The 16608-nt window shown below is 38.2% G+C and overlaps 1 protein-coding gene across 2 annotated transcripts in view; it reads left to right on the top strand.

Moving 5' to 3' along the window:
• Positions 1-16608, top strand: part of WNK3 (WNK lysine deficient protein kinase 3) — a 170460-nt gene that overhangs the window by 123448 nt on the left and 30404 nt on the right. Inside the window, exons 18-22 of one of the 2 annotated variants that reach the window (XM_025372570.1) lie at positions 1509-1740; positions 2134-2264; positions 3078-3688; positions 7565-7776; positions 12357-12386. In XM_025372570.1, coding sequence (XP_025228355.1) covers positions 1509-1740; positions 2134-2264; positions 3078-3688; positions 7565-7776; positions 12357-12386 — 1216 coding nt within the window. The remainder of the gene's footprint in view (positions 1-1508; positions 1741-2133; positions 2265-3077; positions 3689-7564; positions 7777-12356; positions 12387-16608) is intronic. The other variant, XM_025372571.1, reaches the window with a different exon arrangement.

Here is a 16608-nt window from a genome sequence, read left to right on the forward strand (position 1 = left end):
CTCTCTCAGTCATGTATGCATGTGTCTATGTCTGTTTTCCTGTTGTGTCTGTAAATTTGGATTGATAAGGAAGGCTAGAACAAATATTTAATTTGCCATCTTGATCCGGTTACTACATATTAAAATTCTTTTCTGTAATTTCAGTGGGACCAATGTAACATTTTCTAAATTGTAATACTAATTTTTTTCTCATCATGAAACTTATTGTTACTAGTTTAAAATGAGACTGCAGAAAATAAAAACTGATTGCTTAACAATTTATGCCCTGACCTGCCTTAAGTTTGTTTTTGTTTTTTTGTTTTTTTGTTTTTTTGTTTTGAGACAAGAGTTTCGTTCTTGTTGCCCAGGCTGGAGTGCAATGGTGCGATCTCAGCTCATTGCAACCTCTGCCTCTGGGTTCTAGCGATTCTCCTGCCTCAGCCTCCCAAGTAGCTGGGATTACAGGCACGCACCACCACGACAGGCTAATTTTGTATATTTAGTAGAGACGGGGTTTTACCATGTTGGCCAAGCTGGTCTCGAACTCCTGACCTCAGGTTATCTGCCTGCCTCAGCCTCCCAAAATGCTGGCATTACAGGCATGAGCCACTGCACCCGGCCCTGCCCTAAGTATTAATAATGCTTACCCAACACATCATACTTCCTGCCAGTAGGCTATCTTCCTTCAGGCAAATGCTAAATCCCATTCTTTGTGCTTTTATATATTTTTTTAATCTTCTAGATTAGTAGTGACCCTTCTCATGTTTCCCAAAGTATTTGTGGTTGTCTGTGCTAACTTTTCATATTAATTATTATAGAGGATTTATCTTTAAAGCACTCATTTAGATACAACAGTTATATCTGGGGCCCTTTTTGGTGGGGGAGTAGGAGAACAAGAAGAGGGGAGTGATTTTGTAGCCAGGATAGCCTGATGTTAACAAGAATTTTTAGAGCATGATTTTGAAGTAATTTTGATGTCCTTTATAAATTTCCGTATGCTTTCATAAAGTGATAAACTTGATTTCCTCATACTTCTCTGTAAATCTAAGTGCCTCGATATCTTGTTTTTCTCTGTTTGTGTGTTTCAAGCATCTTTAACTGAGTCTCTTAAATAATATAGGCATAAATGAAAAATTTCATGATAATAGCTTGGAGTTTTAGTAACCTTTTTAGTAAACTGGCACATATGAAGGAAATTTTAATTTGATTTTCAGTTTTCAAAGTTTGTATAATGATGAAAAATATTCTGGGGTAGAAGATTAATAATCTCTTTTGTTTACTAAAGTCTAAATAATATTTTTAAAGAAACAAGAAGGCTTAATTTTTGTAAATGGAGTACCTTGGGTTCAGTCTAATATGCTACTATTAATGCAACTAATACATAATACCCTATTTTGGGTTAAAGATCAGTCTGTACAAGAAATTCCGGTGTTATTTTTTTTAAAAAAAGCTTCACCTTACCTAAATTATTACCACTTTGGTTTTTCTCGGTTGTTTTGTTTTGTTTTGTTTTGTCTTGTCTCCATTAGGAGATGTCCTCAGATGCTTCACTTCCAGGGGATCCAGAGGCCTATCCTGCTGCTGTGTCAAGCGGTGGAGCCATTCATCTGCAGACAGGAGGTGGATATTTTGGCCTAAGCTTTACTTGTCCTAGTCTCAAAAATCCTATTAGCAAGAAATCCTGGACTCGCAAATTAAAAAGCTGGGCATACAGGCTACGGCAGTCAACCAGCTTTTTCAAGAGATCAAAAGTCCGTCAAGGTAGTGTGCTTACAGTCAGGGACATAGACTAGGTAACATCACTTTTCATTTACTTATTTTTTTGTTGTTCATATACAAATCTTGCCACTTTTTCCACGTAGCCCATGTATGTGACATGTCCCATTAATGTCATTGCCGTTTTATTTTTTCCTTTTGTAACTAATTTGGTTTTCCAGTTATTCATTTCATATAGATACTAAGTCTTGGGATAAATCTTGCAATGTCTGATTTAGACTTAGGGACTTATACGATGTTGCTTATTACATTAACACCTTTTAATTGTCTAGCAGGAGTTAAGCTTTTTCTACTTTTCTTCATTTTTGGTAATGTAAACAAATTTAGTCTTAACAAACAATTTTCTCTTTTCTACTTACAATTTGGCAAAACTTGCAGTGGAAACAGAAGAGATGAGATCAGCAATTGCTCCTGATCCCATTCCTCTGACACGGGAGTCTACAGCTGATACTAGGGCTTTGAATAGATGTAAAGCGATGAGTGGATCATTTCAGCGGGGTCGGTTCCAGGTTTGTGTCTTTGATTGAATCCTTATCTACAAGGGCATTATAAAACATAACAGCCACTGGAGATCTTGGTCCGTAGATGATACTTCCATTTTTGTTTTTTGTTTTTTTGTTTACTGAGATGGAGTTTCACTCTTGTTGCCCAAGTTGGAGTGCAATGGCATGATCTTAGCTCACTGCAACCTCCGTCTCCTTGGTTCAAGCGATTCTACTGCCTCAGCCTCCCGAGTAGCTGGGATTACAAGTGCACGCCACCACGCCTGGCTAATTTTTTGTATTTTTATTAGAAACGGGGTTTCACCTTGTTAGCCAGGCTGGTCTTGAACTCCTGACCTCAGGTGATCCACCCGCCTCAGCCTCCCAAAGTACTGGGATTATAGGCGTGAGCCACCATGCCCGGCTGATGATACTTACTTTAAATGTAGGTCATTGTCATATTTAATTTGTTCACCTTCCATGCATCCCCTCACCTTTTGAAGCCATCAGTAAAGATGAGTCTACAGAAATGGAGATTTTAGTAGCTGGTAGAGAGCACAGAAATAGTTTTTTTTTTTCTTTTTTTTTTTTTTGGCGGGTGGGTGGGTCCTCTTTTATAAATGTAATTTCACGTCTTTTAGAATCTCAGCAACTCTAATTGTGGAATTTTATTTGAGCAATATGATGCCCACTCTCTTTACCCAAGGGGCCTGTTTGAAAGAGTGAATTTGAGGGTATAGATTAAATTTTTAAGTTTTGCTAGTATCAATACATATACATCACAGCAGACCATCTACTTGTCTGTGCTATGCTAACCACTTTTACATTTTTATATCTCAGGTGATTACAATTCCTCAGCAGTCAGCAAAAGTGACATCTTTTGGAATAGAACACATATCAGTGTTCAGTGAGACAAACCATTCTAGTGAAGAAGCCTTTATTGAAACAGCAAAGTCTCAGTTGGTAGAAATAGAACCTGCCACACAAAATCCCAAAACTTCGTTTTCTTCTGAGAAGTTACAAGCTCTTCAGGAAACCTGTAAAGAAAATAAAGGAGTTCCCAAACAAGGTGACAACTTCTTATCTTTCAGTGCAGCTTGTGAGACTGATGTATCTTCAGTGACCCCAGAAAAGGAATTGGAAGAAACTTCAGCCACAGGAAGTAGCATGCAGTCTGGATCTGAACTGTTGCTTAAAGAGAGAGAGATATTGACTGCTGGGAAACAGCCTAGCTCTGATAGTGAATTTTCAGCCAGTCTTGCTGGCAGTGGAAAGTCAGTGGCAAAGACTGGTCCAGAGAGTGATCAGTGCTTACCACACCATGAAGAACAAGCTTATGCTCAAACACAGAGTTCACTCTTCTATTCGCCATCTTCCCCAATGAGCAGTGATGATGAATCAGAAATAGAGGATGAGGACTTGAAGGTGGAGCTTCAAAGATTACGAGAAAAGTAAGGACTGTTTCTCTTTTGTCACAAATCTGGTTGCCCTGGGTTTTATAGAACTTAGTATTTGATTGGTAACTAATTTAGGATTGTTGACATTTTAATGATTGAAAACTACAAAGAATGCTAATGCTAAACATTTATGAATGAGAAAAAGTTCTTATATATAAAATGTTTTCATAGTCTCAAGACTATTACAGTTGCTTATTTACCAATATGATTTAATTACTCCTTTTGTTAACCTTTACAGTCCTTAAGGACTTTTGGTTTTAGATTTTACAACTATTCTTATATAATTTCACATTTGATAAGTAAACAGCTGATTTATTATAATCAGAGATAGTGGTTCATCTTCTTTAGGAAAAGGTAAGATACTTTCAAGATCAAGCTTATTATTTGGTGACTGAGGTAATCAACCTTCACTAGTGAGATTATGATAATATATTTTGTCAATAGAATGCTGTTTTGTATTTAGTTTTATAAAATAAGTCATTTTTAAAAAAGAAATTCAAGCCAGCTGGGCATGGTGGCTCATGCCTGTAATCTCAGCACTTTAGGAGGCAGAGGCAGGTGGATCACCTGAGGTCAGGAGTTCGAGACTGGCCTGGCCAACATTTTGAAACCTTGTCTCTACTTAAAAAAAAAAAACATACAAAAATTAGCCAGGCATAGTAGCAGATGCCTGTACTCCCAGCTACTTGGGAGGCTGAGGCAGGAGAATTGCTTGAGCCTGGGAGGTGGAGGTTGCAGTGAGCCCAGATTGTGCGCCACTGCACTCCAGCCTGAGTACCAGAGCAAGACTTTGTCTAAAAAAAAAAAAAAGAAAGAAAGAAAAAAAAGAAATTCATATTAAGTTGCTGAATTCTAATTCTATCCACATGGTTCAAAATTCAAAAGGTACAAAAGGGTAACCAGTAGTCTCCCTCCTAGCACTGCAGCTGAACTACCCAGGTTCTCTCCTTACACACAATAAATATTACCTGTTTCTTGTATATCCAGTTAGTCTATAACCGTATAAACAAATATGCATATTTCATTCTTTGTTCCCCCAAATAGTAACTTACACTGCAAGACTGTTCTTATATCTTGGTTTTCTTTACCATTTCATGGTATCTTGGATATATACCTGTATCATTATATTTTTGACTGTTTCAAAGTATTCCAGTATATGCATATACTCATAAGTTAATTACTAGCCTCCTATTGATGACCCCATGCCATTACTTTGAAAAGTTGAAACCAACTCTAGCAATTTTTTAATGTATCTTATGCTTTAGAGAATTTCTGCACTGTTCTGGAACTTAATTTGTAAAGCAGGGAGAACCAGGGAGGACTAAAAATATAGGCATGTAAAAAGCTGGATTTGGCTGGGCGCAGTAGCTCATGTCTGTAATCCCAGCACTTTAGGAGGCCGACGTGGGTGGATCACCTGAGGTCAGGAGTTTGAGACCAGCCTAGCCAACATGGCAAAACCCCGTCTCTACTAAAAATACAAAAATTAGCCGGACGTGGTGGCGCCTGTAATCCCACCTACTCAGGAGGCTGAGGCAGGGAGAACTACTTGAATCTTGGAGGCGGAGGTTGCAGTGAGCTGAGATCACACCACTGCACTCCAGCCTGGGTGACAGAGCGAGACTCCATCTCAAAAAATAAAATAAAAAGCTGGATTTTAGTCAAGTTCTTACAAGCTTGAATAATGCTCCATTTGGATGCTGTGTTTGAGTGCTTCAAGAATTAAAGCAGGTTAAAATCCTTGGAAATTTCTTAGTTTCTAAGGCCTTGCCTCGAGGAGGAAAAAACCCAAAACTGTCATTCCAGTGATAGATAATTATAATATATTCTCTCTAACTTGTTTCAGTGTTTTTGACTTGAGCTTGCAAGAAAATTGTGAATATATACTTTAAATATTCATCACCAGAAGGCTGATATTCCACTTTAAAATATATATACAGGCTTGACATTACATTATGTATATGTCAACTTATATATTAAGTACTATACAGTATATGTACACTGATACTTTTTATAATAAAAGTTATTAAAGCAGTTTCATATTTGTGATGTAAGTATTCTATTGCTGGTTTTTTGTTTGTTTGTTTTTCTGTTTGTTTTTTGTTTTTTTGTTTTTTTGAGATGGAGTTTTGCTCTGTCGCCCTGGCTGGAGTGCAGTGGCGCGATCTCAGCTCACTGCAAGCTCTGCCTCCTGAGTTCATGCCATTCTCCTGCCTCAGCCTCCTGAGTAGCTGGGACTACAGGCGCCCGCCACCATGCCCAGCTAATTTTTTGTATTTTTAGTAGAGATGGGGTTTCACCGTGTTAGCCAGGATGGTCTTAATCTCCTGGTCTCGTGACCCGCCTGCCTCGGCCCCCAAAGTGCTGGGATTACAGGCATGAGCCATTGTGCCCGGCCTTCTATTGCTGTTTTTAATGGTTCTTTTAAACCATTGTCAAATGACTGGTAGCTTTTGTAGCTGGCTAGTTTTTTGTAACTGGCTGGTTGTGAATATGTGCTTAATTTTGAATGTGAGACATGAATTCTCATAACCTCATATAACACAAGACCTGGAAAGGATCTTTTATTTTGAGACAGAGTCTTACTGTGTTGCCCAGGCTGGAGTGCAGTGGTGCAGTTGCAGATCATTGCAGCCTCTACCTCCTGGGCTCAAACCATCCTCCCACCTCAGCCTCCCAAGTGTCTGGGCCTATAGACATGTAATACATCCAGCTAATATTTAAATTTTTTTGTAGAGATGAGGTCTCTCTGTGTTGCCCAGGCTGGTCTCAGACTTCTAGCCTCAGGCCATCCTCCTGTCTCAGCCTCCCAGAGTGCTGGGATTACAGGCATGAGACACCATGCCTGGCCTAGAAGGGATCTTAAAAAATAATTTATTCTGCCTTCAGTGTTCTTTTAGCATTATGGTTTCTTCACCGATTTTTATTTATTCTTTCTTTTATTACTATTACAATTATTATTATTAAGACGAGGTCTTGCTCTGTCGCCCAGGCTGGAGTGCAGTGGTGCTGTCATGGCTCACTGAAGCCTCTACCTTTGGCTCAAGAGATCTACCTGCCTCAGCATCCCAAGATGCTTGTACTACAGGCACACGCCACCATACCTGGCTGATTTTTTTTTTTTTTTTTTTTTCAGAGAGAGAGAGTCTCACTATGTTGTCTAGGCTGGTATCAAACTCCTGGGCTCAAGCGATCCTCCTGCCTTAGCCTCCCACAGGCGTGAGCCACTGCATCTGGCAAAAATGTTAATATTATTAATACTATTTGACTTTACATTTTGTTTTACTGACTTTCACTGTATTTCAGTTTTAGAAATTTGTTCATCTTTTTCTTCATGAGTGATTATTATAGTTTAATGTTATGCTTAGGAAGGCATTTCCCGCTTCCCCTCTGGAAATTGTGAAAATACTCTGTGTTTCCCCCATTCTTTCCTCCCTCCCTCCCTCCCTTCCTTCCTCTTTGACAGGGTCTCTGTCTGTCACCCAGTCTGGAGTGCAGTGGTGTGATCTTGGCTCACTGCAGCCTTGAATTCCTGGGCTCAAGTGATCCTCCCACCTCAGCCTTTTGAGTAACTGGGACTACAGGCATGCACCACCATGCCCAGCTAATTTTTTTTTTATTTTTTTTTAAGAGAGATAGGGTCTCCCTACGTTACCCAGGCTTGTCTCGAATTTCTAGCCTCAAACAATACTCCTGCCTTGGCTCCCCAAAGTGCTGGGATTATGGACATAAGCCATTGTGCCCAGTCTCTATTTCCCCATTCTTAATCTAAATTCCCTGTTAAACTTTACTTATACTGGTGTAGAGTTTCTTGGCTCATCTTTATGGAGCCAGTGCCATTAAAATGCTTTTTGCATGATTTTCATTCAGACACATTCAGGAGGTGGTAAATCTTCAAACCCAGCAGAATAAGGAGCTGCAGGAGCTCTATGAACGCCTTCGGTCAATTAAAGATAGCAAAACCCAATCTACTGAGATTCCTTTGCCACCTGCATCACCACGTCGACCAAGATCTTTCAAAAGCAAACTTCGAAGCCGCCCCCAGTCCTTGACACATGTGGACAATGGCATAGTTGCTACAGGTAAATCGGTCATAAAAGTAATTTTTTAAAAATCTAGTCCAAGATTAGCAAAATGAGAAAAATGATTATAATACAATTTATTTTTAATTAGGCTAAAATAATTTAAAGAAGTACACATTATTCTGAGATTATTTTCTGGTTTTGGTGTTAAATGTCCTTTTATGTAATAATGATTAGGATAATTGATAGACTGTAGAGAGAAGCTGAGTGTGCTTCATGCTTTTATTTGGAAAACCAGCAGCTGGAAGCCCAATGCCAATCCCCACAGTAATTTTTGAAATGTTATCAGTCAGTGGGAACTTCTGGTCTAGCATTTAGAGTTTGTTGGAGAGTTTGTTGGTAACAAGATAATCTTAAAAATACACTTGGCCGGGCACAGTGGCGCACGCCTGTAATCCCCACACTTTGGGAGGCTGAGGTGGGCCTATCGTCTGAGGTCAGGAGTTCAAGACCAGCCTAGCTAACATGGCGAAACCCCATCTCTACCTAAAATACAAAAATTAGCTGGGTGTGGTGGCAGGCGCCTGTAATCCCAACTACTCAGGAGGCTGAAGTGGGAGAATTGCTTGAACCCAGGAAGCGGAGGTTGCAGTGAGCCGAGATTGCGCCATTGCACTCCAGCCTGGGTGACAAGTGCGAAACCCCATCTAAAATACATATATATATATTTTCTCTGGCCAGGCGCGGTGGCTCACACCTGTAATCCCAGCACTTTGGGACTGTAATCCCAGCACTTTGGGAGGCTCAGGCAAGTGGATCACCTGAGGTCAGGAGTTCGAGACCAGCCTGACCAACATGGTGAAACCCCATCTCTACTAAAAATACAAAATTAGCTGGGCGTGGTGGCTTGTTCCTATAATCCCAGCTACTTGGGAGGCTGAGACAGGAGAATCGCTTGAACCTGGGAGATAGAGGTTGCAGTGAGCCGAGATCATGCCATTGCACTCTAGCCTGTGCAACAAGAATGAAACTCCGTGTCAAAAAAAGAAATGTATACATGTATCTACACTCATGCTCTTATCTGAAGAGATCTTCATTTATTAGTTATAAGAATATTAGTAAAATATACTTCTTTGACTTTGAAAAGTAAGAGCATCAGTCTCTACTTAACTAATAAAGAAGTTGTTAATCAGGTCAGGCCTCTTTGGTTATATGTGCATAGTCAAGGTGGGGGTTAAGGATGTATTGTAAGGACATAAGTGAAATCCCAGCAGAACTTGTCGTAGGCAAAATAATTCCCCCACAAAACGTCCATGTGCAAATCCCTGAAACTTGTGACCATGGTAGGATATATGGCAAAGTCTCGAAAATTAAGCTTGCAGGTGGGATTAAAGTTGCTAATCTGCTGACTCTAAGATAGGGAGATTATCCCGGATTATCCAGGTAGGTCCAGTGTAATCACTAGGATCTTTAAAAGTAGAAGAGAAGAAACACAGAAGAGTCAGAGAAAAGGGAAACAGTGTCAGAAAGGTGCAACATTGCTGGCTTTGAAGATGGAGGAAGAGTGCCACAGACCAAGGAATGGAGGCAACTTCTGGAAGCTGGAAAGGCCAGGGAACAGACCTCTGCTTTAGCCTTCAGAAGGAACACAGCCCTGGCAACACCTTGATTTTAGGCCACTGAGGCCCATGTTAGGCTTGTAACCTAGAGAACTATAAGATCAATCAATTTGTGTTGTTTGAAGCCACTAAGTTTTTGGCAATTAGTTACAACAACAATAGACAACTAATACAGAACCCAAGAACAGGAACTGTACTTGGATGATCTTGTAAAGACAGAATTAAAGGGTAGACTTAGATTGAAGGCAGCTCTGGGGATTTAATAGCAGAAGTACATGAACCTTCAGTCTGATACAGTATCACTAATAGCTATACTTTATTTTATTCTGTTGCATTCCCAAATGGCTTCATTTTATGCATAGTTTCTGCTTTCCCAAAACTGGTTGTTAGATAACATTGATTACTCGTGATCCCAAAGCATTCTTTCACTTTCAGGTCCTTATTTAACTAACCTTTGTTAGATTCCAGGGACAGAAAATTTGACTGTCCCTGCTCATCTTTTTCATGAGAAGAAATGGGTCAGAGCCATTGCCTGGCCTATAGTTGGGCTGTTCTACAGTCAGGTGTCCACCTGTTTCTAAGTAAGCATGGCCAGAGAAGTACGATCTCATGGTAAAAACATGTCTCTGGAGACTGTCTTTGGGATTCCTCAACTTATTTTGTGTTATAATGGATGTACCACAGTTTGTTTATCCATTCACCAGTTGGAGGACATTTGGGTTGTTTGTAGTTTGGGGTTTTACAAATAAAGCTCCTGTAAATAGTCACATACAGCTTTCTGGGTGAACATAAGTTTTCAGATCACTTGGATGAAATACCCAGAAATGAGATTGCTGCATCATATGGTATGCATATTTTACATTTTTAAAAAACAAACCATTTTCCCAAGCAGCTGTATCATTTTACATTTTGTCAGCAATGTGCGAGACTTCCAGTTTTTCTGATGTTCTTCAGCACTTGGTGTTACTAGTATTCTTTTTTTTAGCCAATCGAATAGGTATTTGGTGATATAAAGTGGTTATTTTATTATAATTTTCATTCCCCTAATGGTTAGTGATGTTGAGCATTTTTTTCTTGTACTTATTTGTGTTCTGTGTATCCTCTGTGGTAAACTGTTTGTTCAAGTCTGTTGCTATTTTTTTGTATCCTGTTTTATTTTTAATTGAAATTTTCATTGAGATAATTGTCGATTTACATGCAGTTAAATAATACAGAGGAATCCTATGTACCTGTGTATCCTTCACTCAGTTTATCCCAAAGGCAACAATTTTTGTCATTTTAGAAAATTAGGTTGTTGGTTTTCATATGGTTAATTTTTGAGAGTTTTTTTCTATATTTTTGATAAAAATCCTTTGTAGGACATATGATTTACAAATATATTATTCGAGTCTGTAGCTTGTCTTTTCATTCTTTTTTTTTTTTGGAGACAAAGTCTTTCTCTGTTTTCCAGGCTGGAGTGCAGTGGTGCAATCTCGGCTCACTGTAAGCTCCGCCTCCCAGGTTCACACCGTTCTCCTGCCTCAGCCTCCCAAGTAGCTGGGACTACAGGTGCCCGCCACTATGTCCGGCTAATTTTTTGTGTTTTTAGTAGAGAGGGGGTTTCACTGCGTTAGCCAGGATGGTCTTGATCTCCTGACCTCGTAATCCACCCACCTTGGCCTCCCAAAGTGCTGGGATTACAAGCATGAGCCACCGTGCCCGGCCTCTTTTCATTCTCTTAACAGTATCATTGGCAGAGCAAAAGTTTATGATTTTAATAAAGTATACTTTATCAAATTTTTTAAAACTTGTGATTTTGGTGTAATATTTAAGAACTCTGGCTAAACACAGGTCACAAAGATTTTCCTCTGTGTTTGCTCCTAAAAGTTTAATAGTTTTATGTTTACATTTAGATTTATGACACATTTGGAATTACTTTTTGTATAAGGTGTGAGGTTTTGGGTGAGGTTCTTTTTTGCATACTGATATTCAATTATTACATTACCATTTGTGGAAGAGACCGTCCTTTCTCCATTGAATAGCTTTTGTACCTTTTTGAAAAATCAATTAGCCATATATGTGTCAATCTTTTTCTGCACTCTTTATTCTGTTCCAGTTAATCTATATGTCTGTCCTTTCACCAATACCACACTACTTTGATTATTGTAGTTTTATAGCAACTTTTAAAATTATTATTGTCAAAATTAGGTATTATGTTTCCTGAAACTTTGTTTTTTTAAAACTGTTTTAGCTACTCTACTTCCTCTTCCTTTTCTTATAAATTTTAGAATCAATTTGACTAAATCTAAACAAATCCTGTTGTGATTTTGATTGGAATTATGTTAAATCTATATATCAATTTGGGGAGAATTGACACTTTTACTGTGCTGAGTCTTCCAATCAATAAACGTAGGATATCTCTCCTTTTTTTGTCTTTTTTTAACTCTTATTTTAGGCTGAGGGGTACATATGCAGGTTTGTTACATAGGCACATTGCATGTCATGGGGCTTTGGTGTACAGTTTATTTCTCCAGGTCTTCTTAGATATGTTTTATCTGCTTTTTATAGTTTTCAGCTTACAGATCCTATATGTGTTTTGTTTTATTTATACCTAAGGATATCTTTTATTTCTACAGAGTTTTCAATCATATATTGGTAGAGAAATATGATTAATTTTTGTATATCGACCTTACATCTGAAGATTTTGCTAAACATATTTGTTCTAGAAGTTTTCTTATAAATTATTTGGGATTTTATGAGTGAGCAATTATGTCCTCTGCAAATACAGACTTTTTTGTTTCTCCCTTTTCAATCTTTATGCCTTTTATTTCTTCTTCTTATTGTACTAGCTAAAACTTTATATTGGACATCCTTGCCTTGTTCTTCCAAGGAGAAAGCCTTCTGTCTTTTGCCATAAATTACAATGTTAACTGTAAGTTTTTGTAGATGCCCTTTATTAATTTAAGTTCAATAAGTTTACAATTTTCATCTTTTTTTATATTTTGAAAATTTTGATATTATCTTTTTCTGGTTTGATATCAGGGAAAACCTGCCTTATAAATGAGTTGGAAAGTAAGTATTTCTTTTGCTCCTTTACTTTTAATTTTTTTAAAAAATTACAGTTTTATTGAGATATTTCACATATCATAATGTTAACTCATTAACTTATACAATTTACAGACTTGTGCAGCTATTATCACAATTTGATTTTGGAATATTTTCAACATTCCACAAAGAAACATGTACATATTCATAGTCATCCCTCATTGTAGCTCCACTACCCCAAACCCCCAACCACAGGCCCCAGGCAACCACAAATCTGCTTTCTGTTTCTATAGATTTGCCTATGCTGAAACATTTCGTATCAATACAGTTACACGATATGTGGTTTTGTGACTGGCTTCTTATACTTATAATGTTTTTGGGAGTCAAACATTTTATAACATGTATCAGTACTTCGTTTTTTATTGCTGCATAATACTAAAATGTATGTTTATCCATTAGAACACTTTCATCACCTCAAAAAGAAACCCCTTTTCTATGAGTAGTAGCTCCCCCATTTATTCCCGCTTCCCCCATTCTCCAGCCTCATCAATCACTAAAGTATTTTTTGTCTCTATAGATTTGCCTGCTCTTTTGTGGGAGGCCAAGGCAGGAGGATTGCTTGAGCCCAGGAGTTTGAGACCAGCCTAGGCAACTAAGTGAGACCCTGTCTCTATAAAAAAATTAGCCAGGCATGGTGGCGCACGCCCGTAGTCCCAGCTCCTTAGAAGGCTGAGACAGGAGGACTACTTGAGCCTAAGAGGTTAAGGCTGCAGTGATCCATGTTCACGCCATTACACTCCAGCCTGGGCAACAGAGCAAGACCTGTCTTAAAAAAATAAAATAAATAAAATAAATAAAATAAAATGAGATTTGCCTACTCTGGACAGTTCATGTAAATGGAATCATACATTATGTGGTCTTTTGTGACTTTTTTCACTTAGCATAGTATTTACAAAGTTTAACCGTGTTGTAACATGTATTGGTACTTCATTTCTTTTTGTTGCCAAATAATACTCCATTGTATGGATATGCCACATTTTATTCATTCATCAGTGGTTAGACATTTGTGTTGTTTTCTATTTTTTTTTTTTTGCTATTATGAATAATGCTGCTATGAACAGTTGTGTTCAAATGTTTATGTGGACATAACGTTTTCATTTCTCTTGGATAGATATGTAGGAGTGGAATTGCTGGATGACATGAGAACTCTATGTTTAATCTTTTGAGGAATTACCAGACTATTTTTCCAAAATAGCTGCACCATTTTACAGTCCCACCAGCAGGGCATGAGGGTTCAACAACTCAACAATAAAAGATTCAAAAATCCAATTTTAAAATGGGCAAAAGATTCAAATAGGCATTTTTCTAAAGGAGATATATGAATGACTGATAAATACATGAAAAGATGTTCCATAACATTAGTTATTAAGGAAATGTAAATCAAAGGCACAATGAGATGTAACTTTATACCCACTTAAAATGGCTGAAATTTAAAAAGGCAATCCCCAAGGACATAGGACATATGAGGCAAAAAAAAAAAAAAAAAATTGTTTTAAGACAGGAACAAGTGTTGGAGAGAATGTAGAGAAATTGTTGAGTTGTGGGTGTTTATATGTTCCAGGGACTAGAGCCTTACTGGATATGATTTTGCAAATATTATCTCCTATTCTTGGATTGTCTTTTCACTTTCTTGATAGTGTCTTTTGAAGCACAAAAAGTTTTTAACGGTTTTAAAATCTAATCTGTTTCTTTTCTTTTGTTGCTTGTGCTTTTACTGTCATATCTAAAATTCCATTGGCTCACCATTGACTCTATAATAATTGAAAAGAAAGAGAAAAAAGAAAAAAAATTATTGCCTAATTTAAGGTCATGAATTATTCCTATAATTTCTTTTTTGTTTGTTTGTATGTTTTGTTTTGTTTTGAGATAGAGTCTCACTGTGTTGCCCAGGCTCGAGTGCAGTTGTGCTATCTTGGCTCACTGCAACCTCCGCCTCCTGGGTTCAAGAGATTCTCCTGCCTCAGCCTCCTAAGTAGCTGGGAATACAGGCGCATGCCACCACACCCCACTAATTTTTTATTTTTAGTAGAGATGGGGTTTCACCATGTTGGCCAGGCTGGTCTCAAAATCCAGACCTCAGGTGATCCGCCCACCTCGGCCTCCCAAAGTGCTGGGATTACAGGCGTGAGCCACTGTGCCTGGCCTATTTCTGTAATCTTAATTCTATTCCATTGATTTCTGTGTCTGTCCTTACGCCAATCGCATACTGTCTTGATTCCTATAGCTTATCATGTGTTTTGAAAGTGTAAATTGAGTTCTCTAAATTTGTTCTCTTTCATGATTGTTTTGACTATTCTGGGTAATTTGAATTTTCATATAAATTTTAGAATCAGCTTGTCAATTTCTGGGAAAAAACAGTTGGAATTTAGATAGGGTATTGAATCTATATATCAATTTGGGGAGTATTGTTATCTTTAAAATGTCGTCTTCCAATCCGTGAACATGGGATATATTTCTGTTTATTTAGATTGTCTTTAAATATCTTTCTTTTCTCTTTTCTTTTCTTTTCTTTTCCTTTCTTTTCTTTTCTTTCTGAAACAGAGTCTCTCTCTGTCGCCCAGACTGGAGTGCAGTGGCATGATCTCCGCTTACTGCAAGCTGGGATTACAGATGTGCACTACCACACCTGGCTAGTTTTTCTATTTTTAGTAGAGACAGGGTTTTGCCATATTGGCCAGGCTGGTCTTGAACTCCTGGCCTCATGTGATCCACCCGCCTCAGCCTCCCAAAGTGCTGAGATTACAGTCGTGAGCCAGCACACCCAGCCAGGTTGTCTTTAAATTTCTTTCAGCAATCATCTTTAGTTTTTAGTGTACAGGTCTTATGCTTCTTTATTATTATTATTATTATTTTATTATAATAATTTATTATTTTATTATAATTTATTCTATTATAATTTATTATTTTATCATAATTATATTTTTATATTATATATATAAATTATATATTTTTATTATATATTATAATATATATTATATAAATTATATTATAATAATTTATTATTTTATAATAATAATAATAATTATTATTATTATTTTGAGACAAGGTCTCACTCTGTTGTCCAGGGTTGAGTGTAGTGGCATGATCATGGTTCACTGCAGCCTCAACCTCCTGATCTCACTCAAGTGATCTTTCTGCCTCAGACTCCCAAGTAGCTGGGACTATAGACACATGCCACCATGTCCTGCTATTTTTTTTTTTTTTTAATTTGTTTTAGAGACAATGTCTTCTTATGTTGCCCAGGCTGGTCTTGAACTCATGTATGCTTAAGAAAAGTATGTATTCTGCTGTTGTTGGGTAGAATGTTCCATATATGTCTGTTAGGCCTCGTTGGTTTAGAGGGCTGTTCAAGTCTTCTATTTCTCTGTTGATCATCTGCCTAGTTCTATCAGTTATTAAAAGTGAGTCGTAGAAGTCTCCAACTGGCAGGGCGTGGTGGCTCACACCTGTAATCCCAGCACTTTGGGAGGCCGAGGTGGCCAGATCACAAGGTCAGGAGATCAAGACCCTCCTGGCTAACATGGTGAAACCCCATCTATACTAACAATACAAAAAATCAGCCGGGTGTGGTGGCAGGTGCCTGTAGTCCCAGCTGCTCAGGAGGCTGAAGCAGGAGAATGGTGTGAACCCAGGATGTGGAGTTTGCAGTGAGCCGAGATCTTGCCACTGCACTCCAGCCTGGACGACAGAGCTGAGACTCTGTCTCAAAAAAAAAAAAAAAAGTCTCCAACCATTGTTGAATTTCTCTCCTCAATTCTGTCAGTTTTGCTTTGTGTATTTTGGAATGCAGTTACACATATGTTTATAATTGTTATGTCTTAATTTATATTTCATTTTCTTTGGCTGAAGGAGAATTATTGTTATTTGTCCAGAAAACTCAACAGTCTACATTTAACCCATCTTAATGGGAAGGTTTGTTTTTTTTTTTTTTTGCCCAGGCTGGAGTGCAATGACACGATCTCGGCTCACCGCAACCTCCGCCTCCCAGGTTCAAGTGATTCTCCTGCCTTAGCCTCCCTAGTAGCTGGGATTACAGGCATGTAATCCCGCCGTGCCCAGCCCATGGGAAGTTCTTAAGCCTTTGCCTTTTCCAGCTTGGCAATGAGAGCCAGAGATTTTGGACCCAGGATATTGCCTCCCTAGTGACAGTGGATCTCATCCTGTCTGTTATTGTCATTGGTTCTGATGA

This window comes from Theropithecus gelada, chromosome X (assembly GCF_003255815.1).
Source record: "Theropithecus gelada isolate Dixy chromosome X, Tgel_1.0, whole genome shotgun sequence".
NCBI lineage: Eukaryota > Metazoa > Chordata > Mammalia > Primates > Cercopithecidae > Theropithecus > Theropithecus gelada.